This window comes from Sebastes umbrosus, chromosome 16, assembly GCF_015220745.1.
Source record: "Sebastes umbrosus isolate fSebUmb1 chromosome 16, fSebUmb1.pri, whole genome shotgun sequence".
Classification (NCBI taxonomy): Eukaryota; Metazoa; Chordata; class Actinopteri; order Perciformes; family Sebastidae; genus Sebastes; species Sebastes umbrosus.
This window is the reverse complement of record NC_051284.1, coordinates 16262158-16277075: the sequence shown is the minus strand read 5'-3', so window position 1 is coordinate 16277075 and position 14918 is coordinate 16262158. Positions and strand designations below refer to the sequence as shown.

General features: G+C 40.7%; 1 protein-coding gene across 1 annotated transcript; it reads right to left on the bottom strand.

Annotated features, from left to right (window-relative positions):
• Positions 1-693: 693 nt before the first annotated feature.
• On the bottom strand, positions 694-13765 carry itpka (inositol-trisphosphate 3-kinase A). The gene is made up of 7 exons (XM_037747132.1): positions 13106-13765; positions 6174-6270; positions 5427-5640; positions 4090-4294; positions 3188-3289; positions 2704-2775; positions 694-2391 (listed from the first exon to the last, which is right to left on the bottom strand). Exons 1-7 carry the CDS (start codon positions 13463-13465, stop codon positions 2128-2130), a joined length of 1314 nt encoding a protein of 437 aa, XP_037603060.1. The 5' UTR covers positions 13466-13765; the 3' UTR covers positions 694-2127.
• Positions 13766-14918: the final 1153 nt, after the last annotated feature.

Sequence of the window (14918 nt, the reverse complement as noted above, 5' to 3'; positions counted from 1 at the left end):
ACCACTGCGCTGCACCTACCGGTGTAGTGCTGGTAGTACCTATGTTTACTCAGCAGGGGGCGGTATTCAGCCTTGATATACCAAACATGCTGCTGCAGGTATCTCAGTTCAGTATTTATGTGTTCAGGTTATTCTTATTTAATCAAGTTGGTAGTTGTATCCGATATGTGTCTTTATTTTGAGCCTAAACATGTCGATAGTTTATTTTTTAGTATGTTGAATACATTTAAGGGTTCTTACTGTGTGTTTTTATGCTCAGGCCTGCTGATATTAGTGTTATTTTGGTTGCTCAACAGTTTGCTCTAAAACAACATCTGTTAGAAAAGGTGACTCACCAAATACTCATTTTTAGCGAGAAATTTGTGCCATTTAGAAATATGGATTACTGTGGGGGTGGGGAGGTTTACAGAAGGAGACAGAAACACCTCTGTCTTGCTCACAGTTTATCTTTGTTATGGCCTGGTGCATTTTATTTCACACTTTTTTTCTGTATTCTTTATGTAGCTGACGGTGTTACGCCTCAACCAAAAATGCAAAGACATTCTATGCAATATACTGTCTTTGACACTTTCCTCTAACCTAACTGTGCCCCAAATAAATCAACATATATATATTGATCTTATGTGTGGGAATTTGATCAGTTACATATTAAACATACCACAATAGTGTTTTACTATTGAAAATTAAAAGAAATAACAGTATTTGCCCTTTTTAATTCCATAGACATTTTCATTCATTTCATATGCACCAACATCACGGACCAAGACTCTGAGGGGTGGAAGTAACAAAAATGTATATAAATGCATGTGATTTGAAAGAGAAAGCCGTCAAAATGGATGTGAAATGAAAAATGGAGTGATAAATTATCAAGTGATTGAATTAATTTAAAGACGATTTGACTAAAACTGTCGTGATATGATGAAAACGGAGCCATGTTTCATGATTTCTCCCGTCTTGCATTCATCATTCAGAACACAAAATTGCCCTTTATCATCTTGAGGCCACTTTCCTTAAGTGATAAATGGCAATTTTGTGTTGTGAATGATGAATGTAAGATGGGAAAAATGATGAAACATGGCTCCGCTTTCATCATATCGCGACTGTTTTTGTCAAATCGGCTTTAAATGAATCAAATCCCTTGTAGGGGTGTAAGAAAATTTCGAGTATCACGATATTACATTTCGTGATACCGTATCGATTCTCAAAAACGCTGTATTGATTTTTAATTAATAGTTTAAAAGTAGTGCTGTGATGTTGGATGTTACAGGAGTGTGATAAATGCAGATCCAACTGTTATGATTGCTTAAAAAATTACAAAGTTACTCAGATTTTATGCATAAGGTGGTGTGTTCTTTATACGACAGTTTTCCTTAAATTAGATTAAAACAATTTACAATATATCGCCTTGCTTACAGTAATATCGCGATATATTGAATCGTAACCCCTGTATCATGATACGTATCGTATCGCCAGATTCTTGCCAAAACACAGCCCTACTCACTTGATGACTCATCTCTCCATTTTTCCTTTCACATCCATTTTTCCGGCTTAATTTAGTCAAATCACACGCCTTTCCATCACCTCCAATTTCCATTACTTCCACCCCTCATAAACAAATGTGCTCTAACAAAGAAATTGAAATAATTACAAGTTTGATTACAGGAATAAAATCAGTGAAAGAAAAGTAATAAAAGAGTTTGTCAGAACAGTAACGCAGATAATACACTCTAATCATTACACAGTATGCAGTATTATATGTTGTAGTTATATGACGGAGGTCTGTGAGTTTCATACTGCCCTTTAATATTATGCTGAGGGTTAAATGGCAATAAGGAGGACTGAGTATTTCCTTCACGTGTCCCTGAAACTGAAATGCAGAATCCCTACACTTTCACTTCTGTTCATTTAGTAGGAAGTTGAGTTAGTGTCAGTTCATTTGCTCAATCGTTCAGCAACTAGTGACAAATTCTCTGCTTCTCTCTGTTCATTGTCTCCTCTGTCAGTGACTTTATGAAGCTCCTCACACAAAATGTTTTTTATTATCATCGAGCACCCAAAGCAAATCAACCTCTCTGTGGTGTCCATTAAAATAGTTTGACTTCCTTTCACCGAGCTACAGGTCAAAGGTCACTGACCATCTGTTTCTGTAGTTATATTTTCTTTGGTAACTGAGCTTTCTTCGTTCGTCACTTCGTTGCTTACAGACTCCAGAGTGTGGATGAGACTTTCCAGCCCCCACAGGTAGCCGTCCTCCCGGTTGCCTTCCTGCCAGGGAATGTCGTGGTTTAACGTCTGGCCCTCTGGTAACGCCGTGGTCTTGCCAAAGTCAATGATCCAGACCTGTGCAGTGCTCGTGTGGTCGTGGATAAAGAGGAGAGAGCTGCCGATGACCTGCAAAAAAACAAAACAATAAGGGTTTCATATTAGCTTTTGCTTTTAGGTCTCCTTCTATTCATCCATCCATGCTTAGTTCTAAACAGTTTAGTTAAAAGTGAAGGATAAACAGTTGAAATAGTTTGCTAAAAGTCATTTTTGACCAACGTGTTAGACAGCGCTCTCCACCTAATCATCAAAATGCGAGAATATCTTTTGGAGAAATGGTGTTCAATCCCTAAAGTAAAGTTTCAGATGAAGTTCCTGCTGCAACACTTCATTTAAAGAGTGCTTTATGTTTGTTTTTCTCATGTTTAGATCAGTCATCACCTCGTGTTGCTTGAAGAACTCGGACATCTTCAGGGCCTGCTGGATCTCCGTCAGTCTGCTCAGGTAAGACTTCTGTGTTTCAAGAAAAAAAAAACAGTGACGGGCGGATCATAACATTATCCGAAGCCTGTGATTTAATTTAATATGTTTTAAACTGAATCCATGAATTAGAAGAGTTGTAAAGTAAAAAGGGTGTCGAAACAGTGTATATATACAGTATGTATATATATGTATATATATATATGTGTACACAACATACTAGAAAACTCAAACAGCATTAACTTGCAGTGTATATTTGCTATGTGCAGTTCAAACACTTCAAAGCTGTTTGCATTCATCACCAGACTGTCCCCAACCTGTTTCAGGTAATCCCTGTGAGAGACTGCCTTGTATATATGCTCAGTAAAGTATGTTCTGTGTGTGTCCACATGCATGAATAAACAGTATATATAATGTGTGCAGAAGCGAACTCGTTGCCACGTACCATGATGTTGACGTTTCCTCCGACAAAGTCCCTGAACACCTGGATGACATCCTGCTTCGATCTGGTTTTCTTGAAGTCAGTCCGACACGTACCGTCACATTTCTAAAAGAGAGGAAATATCGCACAATTAAATTTATTTTTGACCTGTGGTTGGACTGAATTTATGTCCATTCTTCCATAATTTAATTTAATTAAAAGTTATTTTTGGCCACTTAAGTGCTTCATACGAGTGCCATAATAAAGAATACATCTGTATAAGAATAAGAAAATAAATGCGTAAATATAAAGATGAATGAATACAAGAATTAATAAGTAAATAAATAAATAAATAAATATAGAAATATATTATTTATAATAATATTTTTTTCTTTATATTTTTAAATTTTGTATCTACTTATTCATTCTGTTATTTATTCCTCTTTATATTTACACATTTATTTATTTACTTATGTATTCTTTTATTTATTCCTCTTTATATTTACACATTTATTTATTTATTATATATCATTTTATTTATTCCTCTTTATATTTACACATTTATTTATTTATTATATATCATTTTATTTATTCCTCTTTATATTTACACATTAATTTATTTACTTATATAGAGTTTTATATAGTCATCTTTATATTTTCACATTTATTTATTTACTTAGATTATTTTATTTATTCCTCATTATATTTTCACATTTATTTATTTACTTATATTATTTTATTTATTCCTCATATTTCCACATTTATTTATCATTTTATTTATTCCTCATATCTCCACATTTATTTATTTAGTTATATATTATTTTATTTATACATCTTTATATTTCCACATTTGTTTTATTATTCTTTTACAGATTTATTCTTTATTATGGCAGTGTCTTGTTCAACTCTATACGTGTATTTTCTACCTTGATCCCTTCTATCCTGAAGCCCAGGGTGTGGGTTGAGCTCATGGTCTCCCTCCACTGCATGTAGCGCGGCTTGGTGACACCTCGTTGGGAATGCTCCTGGGGAGTCGGGCCTTCGCTGTCCACCTCCATCATTTTCTTGTACAGGTCTTCCCTCGGCTTGGGCCGCTCCCGCGCCCGGACGAGGTCCTCTTCCAAGTACGTCCTGAAACAGCAGGGGGGAACAAGGCCTTCAGGTGCAGGAGCTGCATGTTTACAGACTACTGTGTTCTCTGCATGTAGGTAAATACAGTTTGTTTACTTTCAGGGTTTGTCTTACATTCACAGTTATTAAGATGTAAGATACACAGTTATCCTACAAAGGGAGGACTCTTTGAGATCAGCTCTTTTCTAATGGCGTTCACTCACGCAGAGAAGGTGACCAGTGCAACAAAAACGCCATGACTGAGCCGCTCAGCCGACAGTAACATGCTGTATAAGTATTAAATTCTGCTGGTGAACAGTAGAGCAGCACATGCACACTTCATACCAGACACTTGTGTGCAAACAGATGTAAATTTCAGTTTCAGTTTGTTCACAGTTCACTTCCTCTGTGCTGAAGAAGGAAGCTGAGAGGAGACTCCAACGTGCAACTGTGTGAAAGTCTGAGTGTGTGTTCGTGCAACGTAGCGGTTTTGCAACTTTGTGGTTGTGAGTGTTTTTGACAAAGGGGAGTCTCCAGGGACACCCTGAGTGTGTGTGTGTGTGTGTTTGTGTCTGTGTGCGTGCGTGTGTTTGTGTAACCTCAGAAATGCAGACACACACACATACACACTTAGTAGACAATAAAACAATTTGTTCAAGTGTGTGTCTGTAAGTTTAGTGCACATGGGTATGTTGAAACAGAAATTAAGTTCTCGTCTGTGCATGCATGAGCAAGTGCATGTATACATTCATGTGTGCATTCATGCATATACAGTGTGTGTCTGTGTGTGTGTGTGTGTGTGTGTGTATTTGTGCCTGTGCATGTGATGCAGCGAGGCACCCCGCCCGTTGTGGCAGGAAGCCAAGCATATAGCCTGCAGTTACAACAGGTGTTCCCTTGTAGAGCAAAAACGCTTTAGGCGCCACATACTGTCACCAGGCTGCACGTCTCATTAATCCATTGCAGCGGAGCATTAAGTATTAACACAAACATCAAATACATAAACAAACAAGGAAATTATCTGACATTATCATTTCAAATTAGTGCGGCAGAAAGACTATTTGACATGTATGTAAATGAAATAGGGTTATAATTTAAAATAGATGCCTGAATATCTGTTATAAGTGATTAAACGAACACCTTACTTCCTTACCTCACTCCCATCTTGCAGTCCATGACATTGGGAAGGTCAAAGTTCGCCAGCAGGTCAGTCATATGTAGGAAAGACTCTCCGTCTTTCTCCACGGTGCCATGGTAACCGGGCACGAATGGGAGCAGCACGTCGTCCCTCAGCTTCTCGAAGCACCGCATCTCGTTCTCCGAGAACTTCTTCAGGATGTTGCCCTTGTCCGCTGCTTTGAAGTTACCTGAGATGATGAGATGAAGAGCGATGCTTCACAAACCAAGGCCTATTGAAAGAGGCTGGGACGCGGTGTTGAGCTTTGAGGGTATGACACATGTGCAGTGTAACTGGAGCTGCGGCCGTGCGTTGCTATTGGCTCAGTTTTGGCGAGTGCAGACCAGGTTTTACTGCGCATGTGTTGTACACCAAAGATATGACGCATTGATGACGCGTAACATCTCCTCTTTTCACCCTCCTTGCCACAAACAGGAGGGATGAGAAAATCCAGACATTTAAAGATATAAGCCCTGATTTTGTTAGACTGCCCAGAAATGTGCCTGCATGCTGGAAATGACTGTAACTTCCAGTGACATTCAGTGTTTGTCTGCTGCAGGGAGATTATTATTAAAGGAAACCAACAGCTCTAAGGTCAGTCATCCATGACAGAAGTGTTTTAATACCTGTCGGCGTGGCGATAATGTTTTTTCGTCCCTTTTTTTATTCCGAAAAGCTGCCAGAAAGATTAAACACCACAACAATGATCTGAACACATCATACCTTTATGCCCGGCTAGCTGAACCCAGTTCAGTTTTCGTCTCGGCGTAACACTGAAGGGCCAGTTGACGATCGTCTTCAACTTCCGCCACGGCTTGCTCTGGAGGGCAAGAAAACAAACAGAAATAAATATCATATAACAGAATCGTGGGTGTATCTGTGTTCCTGATCTGAGAACAGGAAGAAGTGCCGACCTCGGTCCACCCTACATGGCCTGAATAGAAATCTGATCGAATAAGCAACTGTACCCAGTAAGTCTGTATGTGTGAAACCTCCAATGTAGGTCAGTTAAATGCCATTTCTGTGGAAACTCTTATCGGCACTCAAAATCTCTGTTCAGCATCTCCAGCTTGGTGTAGCGGTGATGGGCTTTAATTCTTGCTTGTAGAAAAGTGCACACCAACATTTGGGAGAACAATATTTGACTTTTAACAAAAAACTATTTTCAAACCAGGATTAATATCTTAAGCAACAACCATAGACGTTGATTTGATGCAGGAAAAATTATCCAAAATGATTCAAAATTAGTTAAAAAACAAAAATGCGATGACAAATATCACGCTGCCTCTAAAACATTTAGTGCATGCATCATTTGTCATCTAAAAAATCTAAAGGTTTAACTCCAAATCATAAAAGGTGACACTGTCCTTGCTGCCGGCCTCTCAACTCCCTCTCACTTCTTTGTTTGCAACAAATCAAAGTTTGCACTGAATCCTGAACAACAACAAAAAAAATAGATGACTGACGGGTGAATTATCTTCTCTTGGCAGAGATGTTTTCGTGGTTGTTTGTTTAAGGACTCTACTTATACCACCCTCGCTTTCTCCTCGTCTCTCATTGTGCACACACACACTCACACACACTCACACACACAGAAAAACACAGTAACAGCTTGCGTATTTCACAGACTCAGTAGCTCTTCACACTTGTGGAGAACTGCCTGTTTTATTCCCTCTAAGAAAACTGACCACATCTCAAATAATACACTCTTCCTTCTATACAATCATCTGAAATATACTTCTTAGTAAAAATACAGAGAATCCACAAAGTCCCAGGCGTTGGAGAGGAAAAGCAGTACATGTTCTTAGATCCTATCTTTAGACTTTGGAGAGGTCATTTTGTTCTGCGTGCTCTGATTGAAACAGGAAATGAAACAGGGACTCGTGTTAGTGAAACACAAAGCTCTGCAGCAGCCAGCCAAGTCTCTGCTAAATGTCAGGTGATATGCTTCACTTACTGTAGTGCTACTTGTTTACTGATAATATCGCACTGTGAAGGTGTGAGACTTCCAAAAGAGCATTTGCTTTATTGCTTATTAACTTTACTGGCTGGTCAATTAACGCAGAAAATACAGTGAGTTACTGTCTCATGAATATTTTCAGCATATTACCGGTTGATTACATACAGAAGAGAATAATATAATATAATAGATGTCTGGAGTTTTATCCACGGACTGAAAGGGAATGGAAACTTGGATCTGATCTCTGAGTTTTGATGTAAACATAACAACCCTGCAGCTCCACACAGCCAATATTTCTATTTTACACATAGTTTGACATTGAAACTTCATGTAGTTCACAGCATGCTCTCCCAGCCAGCCTTGACGACAGAAACCAGAAGAGTTTGTACTGATAACAATCAGAAATAACAGGTCTGCTTACTGAATGAATCAGAGTGCATCATTCCGATACGTAACCTAGTAAAATACTGGATCATTTGACCTCTTTGGGCCTTGAACTGCTGACAACTCCTACCTAACCTTCAATTACACACTGTTATTATGAGGCATCAAAAGCCAAAATGGTTGGGTGTCACATTCTCGTTCCCAGGGCTTCAAATTCTGAGTTTTTTTTTTACGGCAGTCGGCGTTCGGTACCGCCGCGCGCGGCACCCTTCAGCGCCACAAGCCTTTCGTCCAGGAGACCGCTTTTTATGTCCCGTGTGTGACAATACAATCAGCTGTTTGTGCCTCTCCCGTGTTCACAAAGTGGTAGTTTTAAGCCCAACCATGATGTTCTTTCCTAAACATAACTATAGCGGTTTTGCTGCCTAATCCTAAAGGGCGGCTGTGGCAAGCTGCTGAGCCATCGGGGTGTGAATGAGCATTTAGATTAGATCCTGATGGGCAAAGTTGGCACCTTGCATGGCAGCCTCTGCCATCAGTGTATGAATGTCAGTGTTAATGTTGACATGTAGTGTAAAGCGCTTTGAGTGGTCTGAAGACTAGAAAGGATCTATTCCAATGCAAGTCCATTTACTATTTACGCCAACGCCTATAGTGGTTTTGATGCCAAAAATTAAGAGAGAAGGGACGTGACAAAGCAGCGGTATGTGACTAGTGTGGGATGAGAACGTGTTCCCCTGTCTGTCTCATGTGTTTCTCTGTGTCCTTCATGTCCTGCCGTGTCCCCTGTTTGTGTCTCTGTGTTTGTGTGTGTCCTTCCTGTCCTGCCACACACTCTCCTGGCTCCTGGATATCTGCTCACCTGCCATCAATCGCCACATCGCCCCTCCCAGTTTGCTCACCTGCCTCTCATCAGTTTATCAGCCTCGCAGTATTTCAACCCCGGCTCTTCACACATCTGCTGCCAGATCATCGTCTCCGAGGTAACTTCTCAAGCTGCAAGCCTCTAGTTTTATGTTTGCGGAGCACTATTCCTCGTGTTGTTTTGGATCCTGACATCAACTGTTCTTTTCCCATGTGCCTCAGGATCATCCGCCTCTACTACAACATCTTGTAGTGTTCTGTTTAGCTGTAAAATGAGGAAGTTTGCTCCGGCTGGTGGGCGGTGCTTGGTATTTCCTCAACTGATCTCAACATGGCTGCTGGGTCACAAACTTTCTCATTTTACAGCTAAACAGTACACTACAAGATGTTTGTGAAAACATTTGAGAAGAGAAATAGGCATAACAGTAACAGAATTTTGATTCACATTTGATCAGCGCTGCCTAGTTTGACCGTTTGACCGCTTGCGAGTTATTGACAGCTGCTCAGAGACGACAGACTCCAGCTCGATTGGTTGTTTTCCTCTGGTCTGTGAAATCTTGCAGATTCTGTTAGGAGCACCGGAGGACACAGAGGAACATGATTTTTTTTTCAGATTACCTGTCTCATACACTACCGTCAGGATATAGTGACTTTTCTATTAATCATATTTGCTCCATTTCTACCCACTGCTGCTTTAAGTACAGAACGTTAGTAAATGTACATATTTACTTTCCACCACTACTTAACACAAAGATGCACAGTTTTATTTACTCCCACAAATTAAAGGGAACCTATTGTTTGCTATCTGAGCGGTTTCTTCAACACTTTGCTTTCTGCTGTCAGACAGACACACCTTTTCTTGGTAACACGGGGCCTGTTGTCTGTGTGTGTGTGTGTGTGTGTGTGTGTGCATGTGTGTGTGTATGTGTGACAAACTAGCTGACAGATCACCACGCTGATATGAACAGTCTGAGTATTCATCATGAGCAATACAGACCACTGAAAGCAAACTTTGAAAGCAATAATGCATTTTCAAGGTGTGAGGAGAACAATCGGTGAGACATGAGATGTGACTCACTCAGCCGAACCATTATAACTCACGCCTTCCGTGTTAATACTTGTCATCTTGAAGTGCTGATGGGATGTAAACCACTGCGAGACGATCACATTATGACGAGCCTGTTTGTCCACCTGTGTGTCTGTTTCCTCTCCTCTGCTGCATTTCCATTAAAAAAGCACTTTGCTGTGCAGATTAAACCTGCAGTAGGCAATATATATTTTTGGCATCATTGGGCAAAAATTCCATAATAACCTTTCAGCATATTGTAATTAAAGTGTTCTGAGCGAAAACTAGACTTCATCACCTCCTCGTGGCTCTGTTTTCAGGCTTTAAAAAAGCTAGCCCGGGATGGGAGACTGGCCAATCACAGGTCATTACAGAGAGAAAGCGTTCCTATTGGCTGTGCTCCGGCTGGTGGGCAGTGCTTGGTGTCACAAACTTACAGCTAAACAGTACACTTCAAGATGTTTCTGAAAACATTTGAGGTGAGAAATAGGCATTACAGTAACAGAATATTAATTCATATTTGATCAGTGCCGCCTAGTTTGACCGTTTGATCGGAGTTTGCGAATTATTGACGGCTGCTTATAGACGGCAAGACTCCAGCTCGGCTCTGATTGGTTGTTTTCCTCCGGTCTGTAAAATCTTACAGATGCCATTAGGAGCACCATAGGACACCGGAGGACACAGAGGCACATGATTTTTTTTTCAGATTACCTGTCTCATGCACTACTGTCAGGATATAGTGACCGTTTTATAAAAATAACCTTTTTTTAATCTCATTTGCTCCATTTCTACCCACTGCAGCTTTAATCTCTATTATACACGCTTCAAAGTGTGAACTAGCAAACGCTAAGAAACAAGACTTCCTGAAGTGGTTCTAAATGTCAAAGGCCATGGCTCAAACTGGCTATTGACCACAGAAAAACATCATTACACAATGACATGTTAGCCTGTGCTGTGTGTGTGTGTGTGGGTTTGTATGGGTGTGTGTGTGTGTGTGGGCTGAAGGGGCAAAAGCACTAAAGTGGTTATTTTCAGAGGTGACACCACCAACATGTTTCCATTAGACGTTATGATGCCTTAAAGAGCCAATAAAGAGCCAGAATAGACTTTTATTTGATAAAGCTTTCACACTGAGCCTCACCTGATTAACTACTCTCTCTCTCTCTCTCACACACACACAAACACAGGCTCAACAGGCCATGTGTATTCAGTCTGTTTAAAGTAAAGTGACAGCTACAGACCTTGTATGGAGACGGCAAAGAGAAGTGCACCATTAAAACACACACACACACACACACAGCCAACGAACCTGTGTGTAATGTGCTGACAGTGTAGACAAGAAGCAGATTATGTTCTGGCGAGTAACAGTTGCAAAAACATGTGTTCAAATCTGAATGTAGAATATCAGAATTTGTGCATCTGAGAGGTATAAAACTGCACTATTTGCGTGCACACGCCCGGGTAAAAGCTTTATCAGCCAAGAATGTCAAACAAATTTCCACCCTCAGCGTCTACTGAAGTAAAGACCGATCCCTCAACGCTATAGTGTGTATGTGTGTGCTGAAGGAGGGACGCACAGTGATAAAGGTCAGGACTTACAGTTCCAAAACATGATCTGACATTTAACATTATTACTATTATTAATGTGCATAACATGTGCAGGAGTTATCCACTCCATAGCCTGTGCTAAAAAAAGTATTATCATTTTAAAAGATGCCACTAAAAAAATGACATGAAGCTGTGTCTTTTATCATGAATTCATTTGCACTACGTGGCCTTTTAAGATAATTTGCAGTAAACAAAATGATGTGTCACTTTGCCACACGGCAAAGGTCATCAGCAGCTTTTTTGTGGTCATACAGCAGTGCGTGGGATCGTTAAGGTGATGTGAAAGGCTCTGATCAGCCATTAAACATAAGGAGAGATGATGAGATTTCAATGGGGACAATCACATTTCCTCAACGATTATCCTGCGCTCTCTCTCGCAGAGATCTCAAGGTTGTTTAATCTTTCTTGATCTTAAGCAGCTCAACTCTGACCGCCGGTACATCTGACAACTGAGATTTCCCAGATCTCAAGTGCAGAACAGATACAAAAATAACTTGTGAAATGAAGAAGTGACTAATGTCCCATGAAAAAAAAAAAAGTTTTTGCTGCACTTGTAAGACATGATTATGGGACTTCAACTAAACTAACTGAGGAAATACAAAACAGTAATTGTCTCCTCTCTCTTTGCAGTCACAGATCCCAGAGGTCCTCTGTGAGGAAGTAGTTTGCAGGTTGTTTGTGTCCTGCTCTGCTTCACTGTTTCTTTTTTTCAAAACATCAGCTCTTTACTGTAACTTGTGGGTAATTATAGCAGATACAGACAGGAGGTCAGAGATGGCAAAGTGAGATTTTTTATGTCAGTAAACATCCGGTCGATTCTCATTTATATTTACTGCACAACCTTTTTACATTATTTCATTTTGCAATTGCTGTACACCTGTCTGCAACAAATTACTTTATATTTTGTAACTTCTGCACTATTTTTTGTCTTTATATTCTCATTTTTAATTGTGGGATTTTCTTTTTTTTTTATGCATATTTGTATGAGCATTGTTGGAGGGAGTCTCAGCTGCACTGTAACTGTTGTGCATATATGACAAGAAATAACTTCCATTTAGGACGACCTGTAGTTGATTTAGTCATGCATTATATAATATTAATGTATACAGGGATGGAACAGATTATTTTGAATTATTTTATACAATGTAACTGGGACATATCATAAACTATTCCTGCAAGGGACCCTGCAAGTGACCCATGAAAACTCAAACTAAGGAACCTTAAAGGTCCCATATCCTGCTCATTTTCAGGTTCATACTTGTATTTTGTGTTTCTACTAGAACATGTTTACATGCTGTAATGTTAAAAAAAAACTTCATTTCCCTCATACTGTCGGCCTGAATATGCCTGTATTTACCCTCCTGTCTTAAACGTTCCGTTTTAGCACATTTCGACGGAATTGCAACTAAATTGCAACAGAATTGCGTTGCTAGGCAACAGCTTGGGTCCATGTGTACTTCCTGTCAGCTGATGACATTAACATACACTGCAAAAAAGAATTAAACTGGGGCACATTTTGAATGTTTACGTTTAAATCTGTGTAAAAGGTCTAAATATTGTATATTTGTGACATCACAAATGGACAGAAATCCTGACAGCTTGTTTCAAATGCAGAGTTTCTGAATACGGGGCTGTGTGTATTTCCCTGTGGATTGAGTATTTATATAGGACTGAAGCCTGCTTTATCATAAAAAAAAACATTAAAATCTCACTTTTTTATAATATGGGACCTTTAATGCCCCTCTTGAAGTCCTGATCTTTATATCTACTCACCTCTCCAGCGTCCACCAGGTGCTCCAAAGTGATGATGCCTTTGCTTTTGCTCTCGTTGTCGCTGAGTAAATCATCCTCGGACTCCACAACAGAGGAGCCCGTGGAGGAGATGGAGGAGTTGGACAGCTTCCTGCGCAGCGTGCCGTCCACAGGATCATCCCAGTCCTCCTGCTGCATCTCCCGGGAGGAGCCGCCTGCCTCCGGGGTGATGGTGACCTGCGGTACCCGGGGAGCATCCATCATCACAGTCGGCCGAGCTCCTCCGGTTGTTTGAGCGGCTTTCTGAGAGACGAGATCATCGCAAACCTTCCCGGAGAGCCAGATGTCCTTGGAGCTCTTTCTCCTGCTCTCTTTGGGCATTAAATCCGCCGTGAGAGCGCACGAAGAGAGAGGTGCGTTCAATTTAACCTTCAAAATCTGGTCATTTCACTTTAAGAAAAGTTCAGTGTTCAGTCGTTTTCTCTGCGGTACTTCCTCGTTGCTTGTTGTCCGTTTTTTGACACATGAAAAGCTTGTGTCAGACTCTCTTCTCTGCGCGTAAAGCTGCTGGAAAGGGGAACCCCTCTCTGCTGCTGGAGGTGGTGCTTTTACGCGCTTTACACACACAAGCGCGCCGGCGCACTCACACAACTGTACAAAGCTTATTATCTTCCGCATCGCCTCTCTCGCTTCCTGACTGAAAAAAAAACAGCTGACAGGTTCAGTTTCCTGAGAGTTACAGACTTTTGTTTTATTGGCTGCATCGAAATATTACCCACAAGCTCACTGCTTTACTTTAACACAATAGTGTCATTAACCACTTTATTCCCAGTCTGTGTTTATTTCTAATAAAAAGTGGGCTACAAGTATATAACTAGTAAACTAACAGTATACATGTAAGTTCACTTATGGTGTAGTTCATAAGTTAGTTGCAGTACAAAATACAACTTGGATGTAAATTAGTTGTGTACTCAAAGTTTACTACTCTTGCATTTAAAGTAAACTTAAAGGGACTATTTGTAACTTTCAGAAATGCTTGTTAACAGGGACACCTGTGGCCGTTAAATCAACGAAAGTCAGTTTCGGGCTCGCGCTTGTGCTCGCTCTAAATAGACATGAACTAGCATCAATCAAAACAGTGAGGCAACACACGTCAGCTAAAACCACAATATCACTCTATATTTCACCTGCTTGTCAGTAATGTTAGCTGACCAGACGAAGGTCTCTCCATGAATCACTGCTGATCCTAGTGTTGGCTTTTCTTGCCTCAGCCTCCCGCGGCCGGAGGGAACAGGGGAGACACCGGAGTTTTATAACGTTTCTCGCTGCGGAGCCCCGTCACTTCACAAGACACGGGAAACCTCTGTTGGTCTGGAGGAGCTGCAGCATTTATTTCTGCACAAACGTCCACTGTACATTCACTAGATATTCTCAGAGCTACTAACTCTTCTGCAGTGTGTAGCGCATGCACGTTAAGAGTGGAATGAAATAGCGGGAACGCGTGCGGTGTGTGAGTGAAGGCAAGCAGGCAGGCAGAGGAGCAGAGTACAGCAGAGACTCCGGCCCTGGAGACCAAAGCTACGGTCTCCCCTGGGTCCTCCAACCGCGGCAAACACTGTTTAACAGACGGGCTTCACTAGATAGAACTTTGCGGTTTTGGTGCCTCCGTGTAGTTTGTGTTGGAGTCTGAGTCTGAACAGCGTAGCCACGCGCGAGCTCGCATGGGACACCGACCCAGATTGATTTATACGTGTAAGAAGTTACAAACAGTTCCTTTAAGTTTAGCGTAGGTTTGGAGCGTTACTTATCCTCCTTTGAGACAAGCTAGTATGAG

What these genes read in the sequence shown, in the direction of transcription:
- itpka (XM_037747132.1), bottom strand. Translation starts at nt 13,465, where the DNA reads ATGCCCAAAGAGAGCAGGAGAAAGAGCTCCAAGGACATCTGGCTCTCC. An exon ending in TCAGCTAGCCGGGCATAAAG is followed by an intron (nt 5,641 to 6,173) that starts GTATGATGTGTT and finishes TCATCATCTCAG; the next exon opens with GTAACTTCAAAGCAGCGGAC. An exon ending in GAGGAAACGTCAACATCATG is followed by an intron (nt 2,776 to 3,187) that starts GTACGTGGCAAC and finishes CTTGAAACACAG; the next exon opens with AAGTCTTACCTGAGCAGACT.